The 18,485-nt window shown below is 36.2% G+C and overlaps 1 protein-coding gene across 3 annotated transcripts in view; it reads right to left on the bottom strand.

Moving 5' to 3' along the window:
• The window catches only part of LGR5 (leucine rich repeat containing G protein-coupled receptor 5), a 1,626,452-nt gene that overhangs the window by 802,935 nt on the left and 805,032 nt on the right, over window positions 1–18,485 (bottom strand). For all 3 annotated transcript variants that reach the window (XM_044087987.1, XM_044087988.1, XM_044087989.1), the window contains exon 4: window positions 10,918–10,989. In XM_044087987.1, the coding sequence (XP_043943922.1) occupies window positions 10,918–10,989 (72 nt within the window). The remainder of the gene's footprint in view (window positions 1–10,917; window positions 10,990–18,485) is intronic.

The following is an 18,485-nucleotide window of genomic DNA, read 5'->3' as shown; positions in this document are numbered from 1 at the left end:
TTGTTTCATTATGTGTCACCTTACTACTTACCATTGTTTCCTTATATGTCACCTTACTACCTACCATTGTTTCATTACATCACCTTACTACCTTCCATTGTTTCATTATATGTCACCTTAATGCCTGCCATTGTTTCATTATGTGTCACCTTACTACCTACCATTGTTTCATTATGTCACCTTACTACTTACCATTGTTTTTTTATATGTCACCTTACTATCTACCATTGTTTCATTAGATGTCATCTTGCTACCTACCATTGGTTCATTACATGTCACTTTACTACCTACCATTGTTACATTATGTCACCTAACTCCCTACCATTGTTTCACTACATGTCACCTTACTACCTACCATTGTTTCTTTATTTGTCACTTTATTACCTACCATTGTTTCATTACATGTCACCTTACTATCTACTGTTTCTTTATTACCTACCATTGTTTCATTACATGTCACCTTACTATCTACTGTTTCTTTACGTCACCTTCCTACCTACTATTGTTTCATTACATGTCATCGAACTACCTATCATTGTTTCATTCCATGTCACCTTACTACCTACCATTGTTTAATTATATGTCACCTTACTACCTACCATTGTTTCATTAAATGTCACCTTACTACCTACTATTGTTTCATTAAATGTCACCTTACTACCTACCATTGTTTCATTATATGTCACCTTACTACCTACCATTGTTTCATTAAATGTCGCCTTGCTCCCTACCATTGTTTCATTAAATGTCACCTTACTACCTACCATTATTTCATTACATATCACCTTAGTCCCTACCATTGTTTCATTACATCACCTTACTATCTACCATTGTTTCATTATGTGTCACCTTACTGCCTACCATTGTTTCATTATGTGTCACCTTACTACCTACCATTGTTTCATTACGTCACCTTACTACCTAGCATTGTTTCATTATGTGTCACCTTACTACATACCATTGTTTCATTACCTTACTACCTACCATTGTTTCATTGTGTCACCTTACTACCTGCCATTGTTTCATTACATGTCACCTTACTACCTACCATTGTTCATTATACGTCACCTTACTAAGTACCATTGTTTTATTACATGTCAACTTGCTACCTACCATTGTTTCATTATATATCACCTTACTACCTACCATTGTTTCATTATATGTCACCTTACTACCTACCATTGTTTCATTATATGTCACCTTACTCCCTACCATTGTTTCATTACGTCACATTACTACTTACCATTGTTTCATTATATGTCACCTTACTCTGTACCACTATTCCCCTCCATAAAGGAGATAACTCCTTTGAAATCTCTAACTTTAGACCAATTGTCATCTGTCCCCACATTTCTAAGATCCAATAACAGGTAATCCAGAAGTTTCAAGTCAAGTCTGGTATCCCACCTGTGATCTAGAGGGTGACAGGGGAAACAAAAAACAGAGTATAAAGGATTAGCCCAGATAAAAAGACTTCAGTACCATGCAATTTTCACAGTTTATTCACACTATTCACACTCACATACTTCCACTCACCATACCTGTAGTCAGGCTAAACCCTCCTTCATATCTATTTCCTCAAATTATTAGATGTAAAACCTTTTCAAATACAAAACATTTAAGCATTTAATTAACTTTGACATAACCTGGAATAAATTCATATACTTTATAAAAAAAAAAAAAAAACTAATCTTAATTCTCTCTTCTCTGAAATCAGTCTTTGTGGTGACATCGATTCCAACCCCAGCCCCTCAGAAACATCCATTTCACCATCTTCTGCCACTAACTCCTATACAAAACCCACAAAACTTTTCATTATTTCTATTAACAATCATAACATTGTAACCAAAGTTACAGACCTTCAAGGCTGGCTTCAATACTCACCAGATATTACTGTCATTACTGAAACATGGCTAAAATGAAATATAAAAGATTCTGAAATTCTATCTCCTGGCTACAATACAATTCAATGCAAAATACTACAGAAAAGGGTGAGGCATTGCAATTGTATATAATTGTCTAAGTTTCTCAAAACTAACATACCAACCTTCCGAAATGCAGAACGACTTATCTCTCTTCTCAATGTTAATAAACATAAGAAGCTTTGTATAGTTGCCCTCTACATACAGCCAGGTAATAATATTAGCTTATTAGAAGAAATTATTTGCTGGATAATTGCAAATATTACTAATGAATCCATTATAACTGCGGTGGTGGTGCTGCGGTAGTGTTGTCGCCTCACAGTTAGACGTTGCCCGTTCGATTCTCAGTTAGAGCGTCTTCTGTGTGGCGACATGCATGAATGGGCGTTCCTTCATTGAAGGTTGTGCGTTAGGCCCGGCAAGCCAGCACGTAAAAATCTACTGCCAATCATTAGCGGACTGGAGTTCTGCTGTGCCAACCCCTAACCGGGAAAAGTCGAAAGACAAACAACAACAACTAATGAATCCATTATCTTAGGTGATGTTAACACTGACTGGTTATCTGCGAATTCTAACACCCTAGCTATCCGTCTTAACTTGTATGGGTTCAAACAGCTGTTCTCGTTCTCTACTCGACTCAACAAAGCAAATTATAAAAATTCGAACCTTGACTGGATACTTGTCTTGACCCCAGTAAGGAAGTATGCTATCTCAGGGGGACTACCCGATTCCCTTGTGACCATCACCCTATATTCACCAATAGAGAAATCACCCACCAGCTAAAAAAAAAAAAATCAATACAGAATTACACAAAATCTTTCTTTCATCCTAATACACTCAATAATCTACTTAAATCCATCAACTGCTCTCCACTCAAAACTCTACCCCTAAATGAAGCTGTTAACAAATTCAACAACATATTCATGAACACCTTAAATACCCTTGCCTTTACTAGAAATAAAAGAGTAAAAAATACTTAAAGTCCATGGCTGAATCATTCTACATAAATTATGCAAAAACATATAAATAAGTATGGAAACAATAGCAGAAAGACAAAACCTATCAAACATTAGATGTATACAAGGAGTTGTTAAACCTCATCGAGAAGCAAATTACCCAGAATCTATCTCAGAAGAACACTTATCCATCTACCTACTTAACTGAAAAAACTACTTGAAACTTCAACAAGGCATCTTTATTTTTCCCACAAGGAGGGTATCAGAGACAGAATCTCCTAGATCTGTTAGCTAAAGTGATTTTACCTAGACTAATCCTTTGTACTCTGTCCTTTATAAGATCCTGGAAAATGATCTAACCCCAGCACAACATGGTTTATGACCAGGCCATAGCACTACTACAACTCTGTTCAACTTTTCTCACACCATTAATAAGCCTATAGAACAAGGAAGGTTTAGCTCTTCTGTTTTTCTAGATCTCTCAAAGCCTTTGAGGCAGTGTCACATGAGAAACGTCTGAGTCACATGCCCCCGCTGGGTGTTTCTATACCAACCAAGCCTTTTGCAGTTCTCTAACGACATATCTGAAAGATAGCAAGCTGTTGAACTGTTTTCTTCTGCTCTCCTTTTCTTCTAGTTAAAACGGGTGTCCTCAAGGCTCTATTCTCAGTCTACTGATCTTTAACATTTTCATCAGCAACATATATATTATTTATTTATTTATTTAATTTTATTTTACATTTGATAACCGGGAAAGTCCGACTGGACACAGGTCCTTTTTCAGCGGAGGCCCGGGGGAAAAAAGATGCACACAAAAAAAAAAAACACATACAGTTAACAAAAGACTTGAGTACAGTGTTTATACAGACATAGTAGTAGATGATAGTAAATGATAGTAAATGTACAAGGTTTCACATACAGGCATAGTTAACAATGACTTTATATTCTTATGTAATCAAAGAAGCATGATGAGAGATTTGCAGGTATGAGACAGTTTGTCAACAGTAAGTTACTTACTTATTAGTATTTCATAGTCATTAGAGTTTGAACACCTTAGTATTAAGTGGTGGTGTTGAGATTTAGTCAACATAGAAGCAGTAGTTACAGGGCATTAGGAATAGGTAGATTAATAGGCTGCAGTACATGGACATAGCCATTTATTGGCTGTGGGAGTTTTAGCAGTAATTTGAACTGTGCTGAGGATGTGGTGGATGTTATGTTGGGAGGTAGTGCATTCCAAAGTTTAGCTATATACTTGGAGAAGAGGGATTCACCAGCCTGATTGTTAGCAGTGGTGATTTTTATCAGGGTTTTGTTACTGGATCGTAGAGTTCTAGTACTGGAGTATGGCTGTAGTAGGTTATGTAGGTCAGGTGTGTTCTCTTTATGACAGCCTATTTTCAGGGCCATGGCTAGCTGACTATATAGCAGGAGTTGAGGAGGCTCTAGCCAGTTGAGCTGCTCGAGTGCTGTACAGTGATGTGACCTACAGTTTCAGTGGGTGGCAAATCTAGCAATTTTATTATAGCATGTCTCTAGTTTTGCTAGATCAAATTTTTTTAGGTTTGTAAGTATGGGTGCTGCGTACAGTAGAGTTGAGATTAAATGGCTTTGAGCTATAGTGGCTTTTGTGTTTTTTGTGAGGTAGAGTTTGCTCCTGTATAGTATACCTAGCTTTTTGTGTACTTTTTTATTGTTTGAGATATGTGGATGTCAAATCTCAAGTTATCTATTTCAACCACCAGTAGCTTACTGTGATAAGTGGGTGTGATGATGGTGTTGTTATTTTGCTATAATATTAAAAGAGGGGAGGGATGCAGAAGTTTTAGTGGGGTGGAACAGCATAAGTTTGGTTTTCTTGGGGTTCAGGATAAGGTGGGAGTTTGTTAGCCAGGTTTCTACTGCTAGAAAGGATTCTTGTGTAAGTGATTGTAGTTCTTGAATGATAGGGGACGCACATATAACTGTGGAGTCATCTGCATATTGGATGACAGAGGCCTGTGGAGTTGAGCTATGGAGGTTATTTGTGAATACTGAGAAAAGTAGGAGAACTAATATGGAGCCTTGGGGAACACCTAGGGTCACAGGAAGAAAGGGTGATTGACTTCCTTGCCAACGTACTGCTTACTGCCATCCAGTAAGGTAGTCTTGGAATCAGGCAAGAGTAGGTTGAGAAGAAGTGTGGTTAGAAGTTTGTTGTGCGAAACCATGTCAAATACTTTAGATAGGTCTAAGACTATGGAGGATACATATTTGTGACAGTTTCTATGATAGTGTATTGTGTTGGTGAAAGATAATAAGGCAGTAGTTGTACTGTGATGGGGACGGAAACCGTGCTGTGTGTGGGATAGTAGATTGTTTGCTTGTAGGTATTCCATAACTTGTGTGTGCACAATTCTTTCACGTATTTTAGACAGAGGGGATAATATTGCAATTGGATGGTAGTCAGCTAGATCTGCAGAGCTACCTCCTTTGTGAAGTGGAAGTATGTTGGAAGTCTTCCAAATGGTTGGGACATGGTGTTTTACTACGGATCTGTTAATAAGTATTGACACTGGGCAAGATACTGCTTCTGCTGTTAGTTTTAGAAACTCTGCTGGTAGGCTGTCTGCAGCTAGGGTAGTAGGCTTAAATATCTTAAGCAATTTTTTTATTGCTACAGTTGATACAGGTAAAAGGGAGAAGGAATTATTGTCTGTAGACTAGGAGTAACTGGATTTGGGGAGGGTGACTGTTTGTTAGAGAGGGCTAATATAGTTTCAGTAATGTATTTATTGTATTGGGTAGCAATATTCTCTTCATTATTAGCAGTAGTAGGTTGGCAGCCATGGTGGTGCAGCAGTTAGCATTGCCGCCTCACAGCAAGAGGTTCTCCGGTTCAATCCTCAGCTGGGGTGCCTTCTGTGCAGAGTCTGCATGTCCTCCCTGTGGTCGCGTGGGTTTCCTCCGGGTGCTCCAGTTTCTTCCCAAAGACATGCTGTAAGTGGATTGGACACTCTACATTGGCCCTAGGTGTGACCGGGTGTGTGTGTGCCTTCAGTGGAAGGTTCGGCGCCGGGCTGCCAACTTGATACTGTAAAACTCCACTGCCAATCATGAGTGGACAGGTGATCCGCTGTGGCGACCCCTAACCGGGCAAAAGCCAAAAGAAGAAGAAGGTTGGCTGGTAATAGTTTTTCCTGGTTGGAGTAGGTTGTTTACTGCTGGCCAGAATTTTTGCAGGTTATGTTGGTATTTGGTTTGAATATCAGTGTAGTAGTTTATTTTGTCTTGCTTAATTTGTTTCTTGGCTTTGTTTCTAAGTTCACGGTAATTTTGTTTTGTAACATTGCATTTAGTTTTATACCATTTATCCCAGGCTTTGTCTCTTGTCATTAGAAATTATCTAGTTTCTTTTTTTAGTCATGGGGCATGGCTGAATTTTACTCTTATGGTCCTGGTGGGAGCTTGTGAGTATAAGATAGTAAGGAAGGTATTGTTAAAGTGATGGACAGCATCTTCCAGGAGAAGATGTTTAAGTGGCAGCCAGTTGCAGTGCTTTTTGGAGTTGGTGAAATTAATGGGGTTAAATTGCTTTGTGTTCCTTATTTGTTGATAAATAGTTTGTTCCTTTGAGCTAGCTCTTTGTCTGATTAAGTAGGTCAGAAGATGGTCACTGAGGCAGTTTGGAAGGCAGCCTGAGTGAAGGGAGTGGTTTGCTTTGTTTGTTAAGATCCATTCGAGTATGGAATGTTTATTGGATGATTTATTAATCCTGATAGGGGTCTGTATGAGCTGGGTGAAGCCGTACAGATTGTGTTTAGAGGGATTTTGGGAATTGCATGATGTCCAGCCAATGTAGATACCTCCTCTCAGCAAGCTTGTCTTATTCAGTATGCAGATGACTTTTTTCTCATCTGCTCATCTGACAGCCCACTACAACTACAGTCCAGGACACAAAATGCTATCAACTCAGTCAGACTGTGGTTAGATCAAAACTAATTTTTACTTAATTTTTACTTAATCCCAAAAAGACTAAATCACTACTGTTTTCCAAAGTCCCGTGTCAGTGCTAAAAGTAACTTCCACATTACCTCTTTAAAGAATACAGCTATAAACGTAGTTACCCATACCAGATTGTTTGGCATCACCATAGATGAAAACTTAAAGTTTGATCTTCACATACAAAACTGTACAAAAATAACTCATCAAAAGCTAGGTATACTACATAGAGCAAAGCAATTCCTTAGTCCTTCAGGCATAATCAGCATAGCTAACATTTACCTTTTACTCTCTCTTCTCTATGGCTCACCTATTCTGACTAACATCTATATTTCTCTCTTAAATAACAGTAGCAGTAATGCTCTAATAAAATAGCTTGATTGGCAGCTAACCTGCCACATAAAACATATCATTCATTATATGTTCTCATGTGGTTAGAACTCCCTCATCAACTAGCCCATGCACAACTTCTTCTAACCCATAATATACTATATACCCCCTCTACTTGCCCTTCTATCTCCTCAGTACTTCATCACTATCTCCCAAATCACCCTCTGAGCTCTCAAGACAAAAACCTGCTTGAAATCAATGAACAAAAAAAAGTATGGGTCAAAGTTTATACTCACAATACATATCCAAACTATGGAACTCTATCCCAAATTCAATCAGGCCTATATCTAGCTTCCATGTATTCAAGTCCTCTCGCAAAGAATTTCTCACTGATTCAAGACTATACCCATCCACCTCACCTGTATTATCTCTATTAACAAGTACTTTACATTCTTACTTACTTAACCTCTCACCATACTGTCTCTACCTTTCAACACCTTCCCTCTCCTCACTCTTTAGGCAGACTTGTTTCTTTTTATTTTTATTTCCTACCGTAGTAGACTATACTTCTAATACTTTTGTAGATACTGATAGTCATATTTAATTGTCATTTTTTTGTTTCTTTTTATTTTTACACCAGTGGTGTCTCCTCATGTTTTATTGTATCCTATGTATTCCACTACAAAACACGTGTATGCATGCTTTTTAATTACATTTGTACTAGTGTTTTTTTATGTTATTTAACTCTCTGGTGATTTTCTGCCCAGGTCTCCACTGAAAATGGGTAACTATTACCCTGTCAGACTTTCCTAGTAAACAAATGTCAATAAATAAATCAATCAATTAATTCAAAAGCCATATAGCTGAAACACTGCATGTCCTTAAGGGGTCATGTACATATATCCCATGAGCCTTCAGTACAAGAGTTTTAAGGTATTACACAGTGAAAACTCTAGCTTGGCTCAGATTTTCTTATAGTGTTTACTGAATGGTATGCCTGTGTGACCTTTTTACCCTATGGTTTACACACACACACACACACACACACACACACACACACACACACACACACACACACACACACACACACACACACAGGGATCTCTTTTTTATGTATGTATGTATAGTTACAAATATATATATATATATATATATATATATATATATAGAGAGAGAGAGAGAGAAAGAGAGAGAGAGATAAGACAGATAGATAGACAGACAGACACATATGGGCCTTTAATTCATGTTTTATACATGTAAGTTCTCCCTTCTTTCAACAGTGGTATGGCTTCATAGAATGAGAGGACAAAAAACTAATTCTAATTAATCATCTGAAGTTACACTGGATTATGCGAGCATACAACGTTACTAAAAAGTATAGAGATTTGTTATAACTTTGTCTAAGCAGAGCAGCAATGTTCAATAGTGCAATAGCATTCTTAAGTCAGTTATATTATAAATAAATGCAAAAGTATATTTAGATGTACAAAGAAACAACACTTTCAAAAATAGTTAGTCTGCCTTTCTGAAGCTGTTACCACCGTAAGGAAACATCTTTTAAATGAAGAAGTCAGACAATATAACTACATTTATTTCTAGTGCTATGCCAAACTCTAATCACACTACATGACAAACTATTGTCAGATGGTTTACATCAGATTCAGCCATCTCTGCCTTAGTGTTTGTACTGCTATCACTGCCAGAATGTTTGCCTTGACATCAATAGCATGATTAGGTTACATTTGCTTCCTGTGATAAAAAACAGAAGCAAAATGGTGTCAAAAGGCTTGAAACTGAAAAGTGCAAAGCAATATGAACTTGAACCCTATCGATTCATTGATTGTTTATCTAGAGTTCTTTTGGGGTACAGGGTACACATCTTGAAGCCTGGCATTGAATTTAATCACTATTTACATTAATAGGCTTCTTGCTTGAGTAGTTATACACCTCTTTTGGTGCAACTTCCACTTACAGGGAGGTCTGCAAATTCTTCAGCTGTATGGTAGTAATTTGTGTAATTTCTCGTGTTGACATTTTGCTTTAGGGACATAGTTTTCTGACATGAGTCTCTGGCAGACATATAACTACTCTGTTCACCAGAGACAGAAAAATGTTTCCTTGGTCTATCTGTTTTGTAGAATGCATTACTCATAATATTAGGCCATTACAGAATATACTCTGTAGTCATCAAAAACAACATACTACTGTATAACATTTTGGAACACTCCTCTAATCATCCATTTGGAAAATTGTTTTCTCATTAGAGGCTTTTTTAAATAGGCCCAAAATGAACCCTTGAGGTAGGATTTGACTCAGACACATTGTACTTTTTTGTAGAAGCATAACTAAAATGTTTTATTTGCAGGCAGACCCCCATCATATAACTTGCAGACATGCAATATAATAATTTAGAAGACTTGTGATTAGGTAGAAGTTAGCCATCATGGTTATCAGCTTTCAAACTTTGAATTCCTTATCTTATTTTGTTACATCCCTGTTATACCCCTATAATAACAAACAGGGGACTACTTTAAAGAAACAATTTCTTAACTGCATGGCATAATACTTATCAAAACCTTGAACACCAAGAGGAATTAAATGTCCCTGTAGCAAAAGAAAAAGAAGTGCTATTTAACATCCCATTTTTTATGGCAACAAAGGCCCAAGTAGGGTTTATAGTCCTGATGTCTCCATTAACTAAGCACAGGTGATATAACCCATAACAAAGATAAAGACTCACATGACAAAATAATGTCAGACATAAACTAATGCCAAAATTGCCACCTTTATGCTTTATAAAGATTCTTTGTTTTGCTAAGTTTTTCTTTTCTGTTATGGAATTTAAAACATTACCTTTTTGGTATTTAGGTACATAATTAGAGTAACAGTTAAAATACAATTGTAAACTGGATGCTTCAGAAAGAAGCACCTGGTAGGCAGAAGACTGCAACCCTGCAAAAAACATGAAACTGAATATGTGCACACCTTTCCCTCAATAGGCACAATCCAATTTTAGTGAACAAAAGAATCTCGGTTTCTTTCCTCAAAGAGCTTACTTTAGCAAAGAGCCTTCTTTCAGCAGATAGGGCCTTTTGTGTAACAGCCCTTATCAGCCAATCAGCTTGACTACTGCACATCTGTTTAAAGTTCCTATGGCCACTAACCTTCCCTTCTTTCAGTTACTAGATATCAGCATTTGTTCAGACAATGTGGCCTTACGGTTTTCTTCTCCAATGCTTTATTCAGAGTGCGACATTAGTCAACAAAGAAACCATCAGAGATGCTGTCATGTTATTTAGAATTTTCTACTTAATATGCTTCAAAAGTCTCTTCTGTAACAACCGAGTCCCTGTTTGCAGGATGTACCTTTGGATTCTTATGAGATATTGTGAATGCAGTGTTTAAAAAAGTGGATAAATTCCAGCTTTGCTACAGTAAAGAGTTATCTGTATAGAATTCTCTCATTTCTCCTTCAGAGATCAAAGGAAAAGTTTAAACCAAAGGAGGCTCAGGCCGCTTTCATCTTAATAGTTTAATAATTAAGAGTCCAAGTAGCATTTTACAGTCACATAGTGATTAATGGCTTTGAATTGGAATTAATGTTTGTCTCTTAGAAGTAGTTACTATTTCCTATTCTTCAAAATAAAGCAGCAGAGATACCCTCTAATCTACTTTGCAAACATAAAAGGGCCATTATCTGATTTCTTTTCAATCCAAAAAAGACTTACAAGGACTGAAGGTTGTGCAGATTCTGAAATGCTTCACTGGGAACTTGTCTTAGCTGGTTGTTTTGAAGCATTCTGTGAATAAAATATAAGACAGAAACTTTTAGTAAGGTGACATATAGTATGCATTGTACCAGGTTTAAAATATAATAATATACATTTTGCAACTCGTACTGAAAATGTTTCGTTCTGTGCTCTTTCTATGTAACTTTCTATTTATCTTTGACAATATAGTAGATACAATGCTCCATTTCACCACTCTTGTATCACCAAAAAATTCAAACTTTAAGCCAAGACTATGCCCAATAAAACATATTAACACCCTCAACAACATAACATATGCACTTTAGATGTAACATATTAAGATATAACAACTTCTAACAAAATAAAATGGATGCGGTTGCTTGGCACTCAGGAAATAAAACATAGTAACAGTTACAAGAAAGTTGTACACAAGATACCAAAGGCCTAAAGATCAAGAACAACATGTTTATTATCAGGCAATGATGACTGTTGTTGTGTTATAAGACTGTTTGTCCTGTGTGGATGACTTTCCCCTTTATCCACACTTGGGCTTTACTCTATGATATCAGACATGGAATAGATATTATGGAAAATGGAGGCCATGGATTTGGGGTATTGTCTTAACTTTAGTCATTTAGATGGTAAATATTGTTGTTAGTCTTAAGTATATATAGTGCAAGGATGAAAACTGGAATCAACTGCTGCACATTTGAAAATATAAAGCACAACAAGAAAGCAGCAGTCCACTTCACAGTATAAAATATGTTGTTATTAACAGCAGCCACCACCACCAAAGCAGAGGACACTTCGCCCCTGACAAACATGGTTTCTTTAGTGCATAATCAGGAGCCAGTCTTACAAGTATTTGAAGGGAAAGATGTGGGAACAGAAAAATATATATACGCAATACAATAAATAATACATCAATTTTATTCAGTCACAATCTGTAAATCAGTTTTTAAAACCAACCTCAACAATATTTTTTATATATCTATATATCAAACACAAAGCACCATATAGTGGCATAATGTATATTAAATTGCATCACAGAATTTCATTCAACCCTGGTGGGATATTGGCTCACAAATTAATAATCTATCTTTTTGTTTGTCACTGGGTCCAACATAATTTAACTTTATTGATGTCAATAAACATATAATATGCCTGAGTGTGCTTAAACGTATGTTTTACCAAAGCACTTCATTCCCTTTGGTATTTAGGATCTCTTTGATGCAGAGAGATCCTTTTTTTAAACATACAAGATGTTTGTCCAAAGTAAAAAATGACACAGTCCCATATATATAAATATACTAACCCTTTAGTGGAACAAGGTCACAGTCACATATACATAAATATACTATCCCTTCAGTGGAAAAAGGCCACAGTGACATGTACATAAATATACTACCCCTTCAGTGGAACAAGACCACAGTCACATATACATAAAATATACTACCCCCTCAGTGGAACTAGGCCACAGTCAAATATACATAAATATACTACCCCTTCAGGGGACAAGTAATCAAATCCTCAATATAAAACTTCTGATAGTAAAAGCTTCCAATCTAGGGTATTCAGAAAATCTACTTTTTCTAATGACTACTTGGAATTTTCTAGTAACCACCCCCCCTTACACAAAAAGGAATATTGTAAAGGGGCAGATAGGTTAGAGTAGTCAGAATGTGTTCTAAACTTAGTTTTGTTGAAGAGGAGACAAAACTAGTTTTGGATATGTTCCTTGGTAGAGGCTATCCTTTTGATTTTTTTAACTAGGATTAGAGACCAAGTTATGAGTGAATGGAATGTTAGATACAAACCTTTATTAGGAGCAACTGAGGAAATTATAGACAAACACCAAAATGAAGGTAAGGATTTTCCCAGGCTATGGTTTTAACATATGGTGAAACCTCAAGTGATGTTAAAAGGATCATTAAAAATAACTGGGCCATGTTGAAGGGAAATAAGGATTTATGGTCAGCTGTTGGGTTTGAACCCTTGTTCACCTATAGGGTTAATAGCAATTTGAAAAGTATTCTGGAAAACAAATACCCAAAAAAGAATTATAAAAAGAAAGGGACTACCAAATGTGGGGCTTGTGACTATTGCTGTTATATTCTTGAAACCCCTAAGATTGGGTTCATACGAAATTGAAGTATTTTTGTCCCCAGGTTCATGTACAACAACAGGTGTTGTCTATTTAGCTTTATGCAAGGTCTGTGAATGTTTCTATATAGGGAAGACGGAAAGGAGGTTAAACCGTAGGATTTATGAACATTGTTATAGCATTACAAAAAAAGATGAAAAAAATGCACTTTTTAAACATATTAACTGTAATCCTTCCCACACCTTCAGGTTTGCTATTTTAGAAGTAGTTAATGTGGATTTTAGAGGGGGGGATTGGACTAATAAACTATTAAGGGCAGAAGCTAGGTGGCAACTTAAGTTAAACGCCACAGAATTTCCAGGTATTAATGACGCCATCAGTATTAAACCTGAACTTAGGTTCAGGGCTACAAAGTTGTGATATGTCAGTTTTAATATTCACAGTTGTTTTGTCTTTTAAACACTATTTTTTTTATTTCAGAAACATTGTTTTTTAAACAGCATTTTGTATATATTCATGACTATTGTACATTGCCATTTTAAATGTTAATTATTGGTTAATTAGATTCAATACCAACAAGTATAAAATGAGATGAGGCCATATAATTGTGTTCTGAAGAAGTCATTTGACGAAAGCGCTTGACTATTGTGGATGTTATTTCCTTTTGCGGATGTTATTTTCCTTTGTGAATTTTACAAATAAATATCAGTTTGGGTTGTAATACATCGGCTCCAGAAGTGGACATTTTTTCTTCATTTGAACTTCTTAGATGTATTATGTGAGGTAAAAAACTTTGTCTTGAAAACAATTTCACAAAAAATACAGTTTCCACAAAAAACCTCTACCTCGTGGTTTCTCACCCAATATGATCATCATGGCTGAAGTATATTTTAGGGGTATGTGTGGTGTGTGTGTGTGTGTGTGTGTGTGTGTGTGTGTGTGTGTGTGTGTGTGTGTGTGTGTGTGTGTGTGTGTATACACACACACACACACACACACACACACACACACACACACACACACACACACACACACACACACACACATTTGTGTATGTGTATAATGAAAGAGAAGGTGTATGCTGATTCATTGAAATGCACAACCACTGAAACACAGGTGATTAATGCTAGAGGTGATTAATGCTAGGATTGTGAAAATGTACATAGTGAAAAACCTAAACCATACAAAAGAAAAAAAAAGATTGCAAAAGGAAAACAGCTTCCTTTTGCAATCGGTGAACCAAATGCTAGCCCTACGTTCAGAGATATAAGCTGCTCCTAAATTCAGATATACTTTGAATAGTAGTAGTAGTATGGAAAGGTTTTTTCTAAGACAGAGTGCAGGATTGGCATTAATAGGAGGGGCAAGGTAAGGATTAGGATTAGCATGCATTAGTAAGGATAGGCATCAAGGCCACCATGCCCACCTTTGCAATACGTGCTAACCCTAACCCTAATTCTAACCCTAATCTTGCTCCTAACCTAACAATGCAGTTTACTTTAAAAAAAGCACTTTCTATAACACTACCATTGCTCACACAAATTTGAGTGATAGGGTTATGGGTAGCATATCAGAAAAGCCAATTTGTTTTCTTTTTCAATGTGCTGGGTGATGGTGTTTAGGGTTGTCAATATATTGAGTTGTCAGGATGTTATGGTCAATATTTTCATGTTGATCATTTAACATTTTGACCATTCATTTTATATATATATTTGTTTAAGTTCAGTATGTGTAAATAATGCAAAATGTAAATAACATCACAGCTGTTGTTCCATTTGGTAAGAGAGGCATTTCTTAAGAATTGTGGTTTGAAAATGAAGCTTTTACTCTCATTTCACTGAAGGTCATAAAAAGTAACCTTACTTTTTAGGAGTGCAGGGAATATATATTTGTTTTTTCTCTGAGTATTGACAAAAGTAGCAGGGATGCAACAGCAACTCCCAAATGGGATATGGGGCAGGGGTGGGAGTTTGCCTCTGCAGGAAAAAAATATGTATATAGGTCTATTCATGGCCTTCTAAGCACATTTTTGATATATGATAAAACTGAAATACATGTTACATTATTTGAACTCCAAAACACATGGAAGCATCTTGTCAGATTACTGCAAGGGTGAAATTATTAATTTTATTTTTCCCCAAGGATAGCACTTCAAAAATGAAATATGTAGAAGTTATATGTTGGTAGTAAAGGTTATGACAAACCCAGATTTATTACTGTTCACCTCTTGAATACAAAATCAATTTGTTTTATGACAGTGAGCTCCTAAGAATAAACACTATTAGTGCAAAATAGACAAAAATAAGCATAATAATTACATGAATAAAAACACTGTGGTAGGAGCTTTTTTGAAAACATTTAGGACTAGACTTTATGCCTTTAGGAAGAGTGTTCTATATTTTTTCAGTTGATTAAACTGCATATTGTCTTAAAACAGGACATGCACATTTCTTTATTTGCCTAAAACTGTTCAACAAGGAACAGAAACACTGTTGACATACAAATAATCCCATCCTCTTACATCCTCTCAAAAGACATTTTGCTTTTTCAGTTTTGAGGCCTAATAGAGTCTACTTTTAAGATGAACATGATCTGCAACTATACACTAAGATAGGCTGATATGTCACCAAGACAAGGCAACATACATTTTGCTGACTGGCATCTGGTCACATATATTTGGTCCATGTTTCACTCTATAACAAGCAAATAAGTCCATAGGACTCTTTTGCATATGGGACGAAAACAGTTTCTTTAAAGTCACATACAGAAGTACCGGTTGTGGTATTATCTGCATGTAATCCGTTTTTCAGTTCAATGCATCACTGACAAGCAGACTCACCCCATGTGCTCCACAAAGCTTTGTCCATATTCTATCTGGATCCCCTCAGGCTGTGGTAGCATCTTCATGCAACAATGAGCAGAAACATACTGAGTTCATAGGCCATGCAGTCAAGCTGATTTATTACATTCAGTAAGCACTTGTTCAAATGTGTACGGCAGTAATGAATTCCATTTTCCATTAGTATTAAGGCAAAAAAAAAAAAACAATGTCCTTGTGTTCCTCTACAGTGCATTCTCAAACCTTTGACATATTTAAAATATAATTTATAGGATACAAGGAGAAAGCATATGGAGAAACAATGTTCACATTTGCTTTACAGAAGTCAACTAATATTCTGGCTTCTTAGTTTCTCACATATATTTTTTCAGTATGTCATCTTTTCTACCTTTATTCATTTGGTTAGAGTGACAAAAACATTAGAAGCTTTATTTATTAATGTTTATTTTATTACAGGTTTAAATGCACTCTTTGTCTCATTAGCATCGGCTAGAGCAAAATTTTCTGGGTATGATAATAATGGCACTGCTTACTTTTAAAAGTGCTCGTTGCTCCTTCTTGCAGGAATGACTACGCAATCTATGGTAACAATTCCACAGTTGTTTCTCTTTTCCTTAGTACATCTGTTTTGAAGTACAGCAGTATCTTAACTTAATGTATATGGCTGTAATACTTCCTGACACCATTCTAATAGCACAAAACTGCAACACACATAACTATATGAGAAAGGACATCATGAAAAGAAAAAAATATATTCACCTTAAAAATGTCAAATATATATTAATTTCCATTTGAATATGATTTAGATGAAAATGCCATTTAAAAAAAAGCAATGAAAGCATGACTCCTTCCTGTTTACTATTTTATAATAAGTTAACAGAACAATCTAACATGACATTATAAGACAAAGTTGGAAATTATAGTCATCAGTCAAGTACTTTTCATATGTTACTGGAATTCTGGTAATGTTCCAAAATCTATTCCTACTGCTAGTCCTCCTACTACTACTAGTCTTGCTTCTGCTTCTCCTCCTCCTCCTACTACTACTATCTACTCCTACTACTACACCTGCTACAACTACTATCTACTCCTACTACTACTGTACTCCTACTTCTACACCTACTACAGCTACTACTCTATTCCTACTGCTAGTCCTCCTACTACTACTAGTCCTGCTTCTGCTTCTCCTCCTCCTCCTCCTGCTACTACTACTATCTACTCCTACTACTACACCTGCTACAACTACTATCTACTCCTACTACTACTGTACTCCTACTTCTACACCTACTACAGCTACTACTTTACTCCTACTGCTAGTCCTCCTCCTACTCCTACTATCTTACTGCTATTGCTATGCCTACTACTACTATTTTATACTTACTGCTACTTCTACTACTACTCTACTACTACTACTACTACTGCTAGTCCTCCTACTCCTATTACTATCTTATTCTTATTACTATGCCTGCTTCTACTCTCTGCTGCTAGTCCTCCTCCTACTACTATCTTACTCCTACTTCTACACCTACTACTCTAGTCCTACTGCTAGTCCTCCTCCTCCTCCTCCTACTGTCTTACTGCTATTGCTATGCCTACTACTACTATTTTATACTTACTGCTACTTCTACTACTACTCTACTACTACTACTACTCTACTACTACTACTGCTAGTCCTCCTACTCCTATTACTATCTTATTCTTATTGCTATGCCTGCTTCTACTCTACTCCTAGTCATTAGTCCAGTACTTTTCATTTGTTATTGGAATTCTGGTAATGTTCCAGAACAAAATAAGATACTAGTTCACTAAGAGTTCAGACTTTATGTTATTAAGTGCCACCTGCAATATATGGGCTTATGGCATCTTGTAATATAGATCACCTCACTGAGGCATACTCCATTAAATAAAACATGCTGAAGTATTTGTTATGAATTATACAATAAAAGGCCATTCCAAAATGTACATGCTGATTGGATATATCCTAATAGAAAGAAGTCTGGACACTTAAATTTTCTTGAGCAGCCAAGTTTGCATTGAAATATGCTCCTTAATGATATTCAAAAGATATTTTAAGAGACACACTTAAAAATACAAAAAACAGGTTTTGCAAAAAGCTGTAATAGCTTGATAATATGGATCTGGTTACCATTTCTCTCAACTATCCACAATTTTTCAGAACACCACTGATTTTCTTCATATTCTTGCCGTATCTCTTCTAAAATCTTTGCTTTTAAGCACAAACTTACACAGATCCCAATGTAAGCATCTATAAGAAACTAAGTATGCATATATACATGCATTTATATGTACAGAAAGAGGGTGGTTAGGAACCCTTCATGTTTCTCAAATTGAGTGACAAATAACATGCCAGAAGTGGAATTATATTCAATAATGTAATGAGAGATGTCCTCTTCTATGTTGCAGTGTTCTTCACATATGGGTTGTATTTCACTCAGCGACCCAATGTCCGGCCAGTATACAAAAGCTTCATGCAACTGCCTGTATGGGGGGGGCGTCACATGTAGGCTGAGGGAAAGTCAGCCATTAAAGGGATGTCTGCATGTACAATCCTCAGAAAGGTAGCCCCATGAGGAAACTAGAAAA

The sequence above is a fragment of the Protopterus annectens genome, chromosome 11.part0 (genome assembly GCF_019279795.1).
Source record: "Protopterus annectens isolate FY-2018-M chromosome 11.part0, PAN1.0, whole genome shotgun sequence".
Lineage (NCBI taxonomy): Eukaryota > Metazoa > Chordata > Ceratodontiformes > Protopteridae > Protopterus > Protopterus annectens.
Note: the sequence above shows the minus strand (reverse complement) of the source record. Positions and strands in the feature narration are given on the sequence as shown.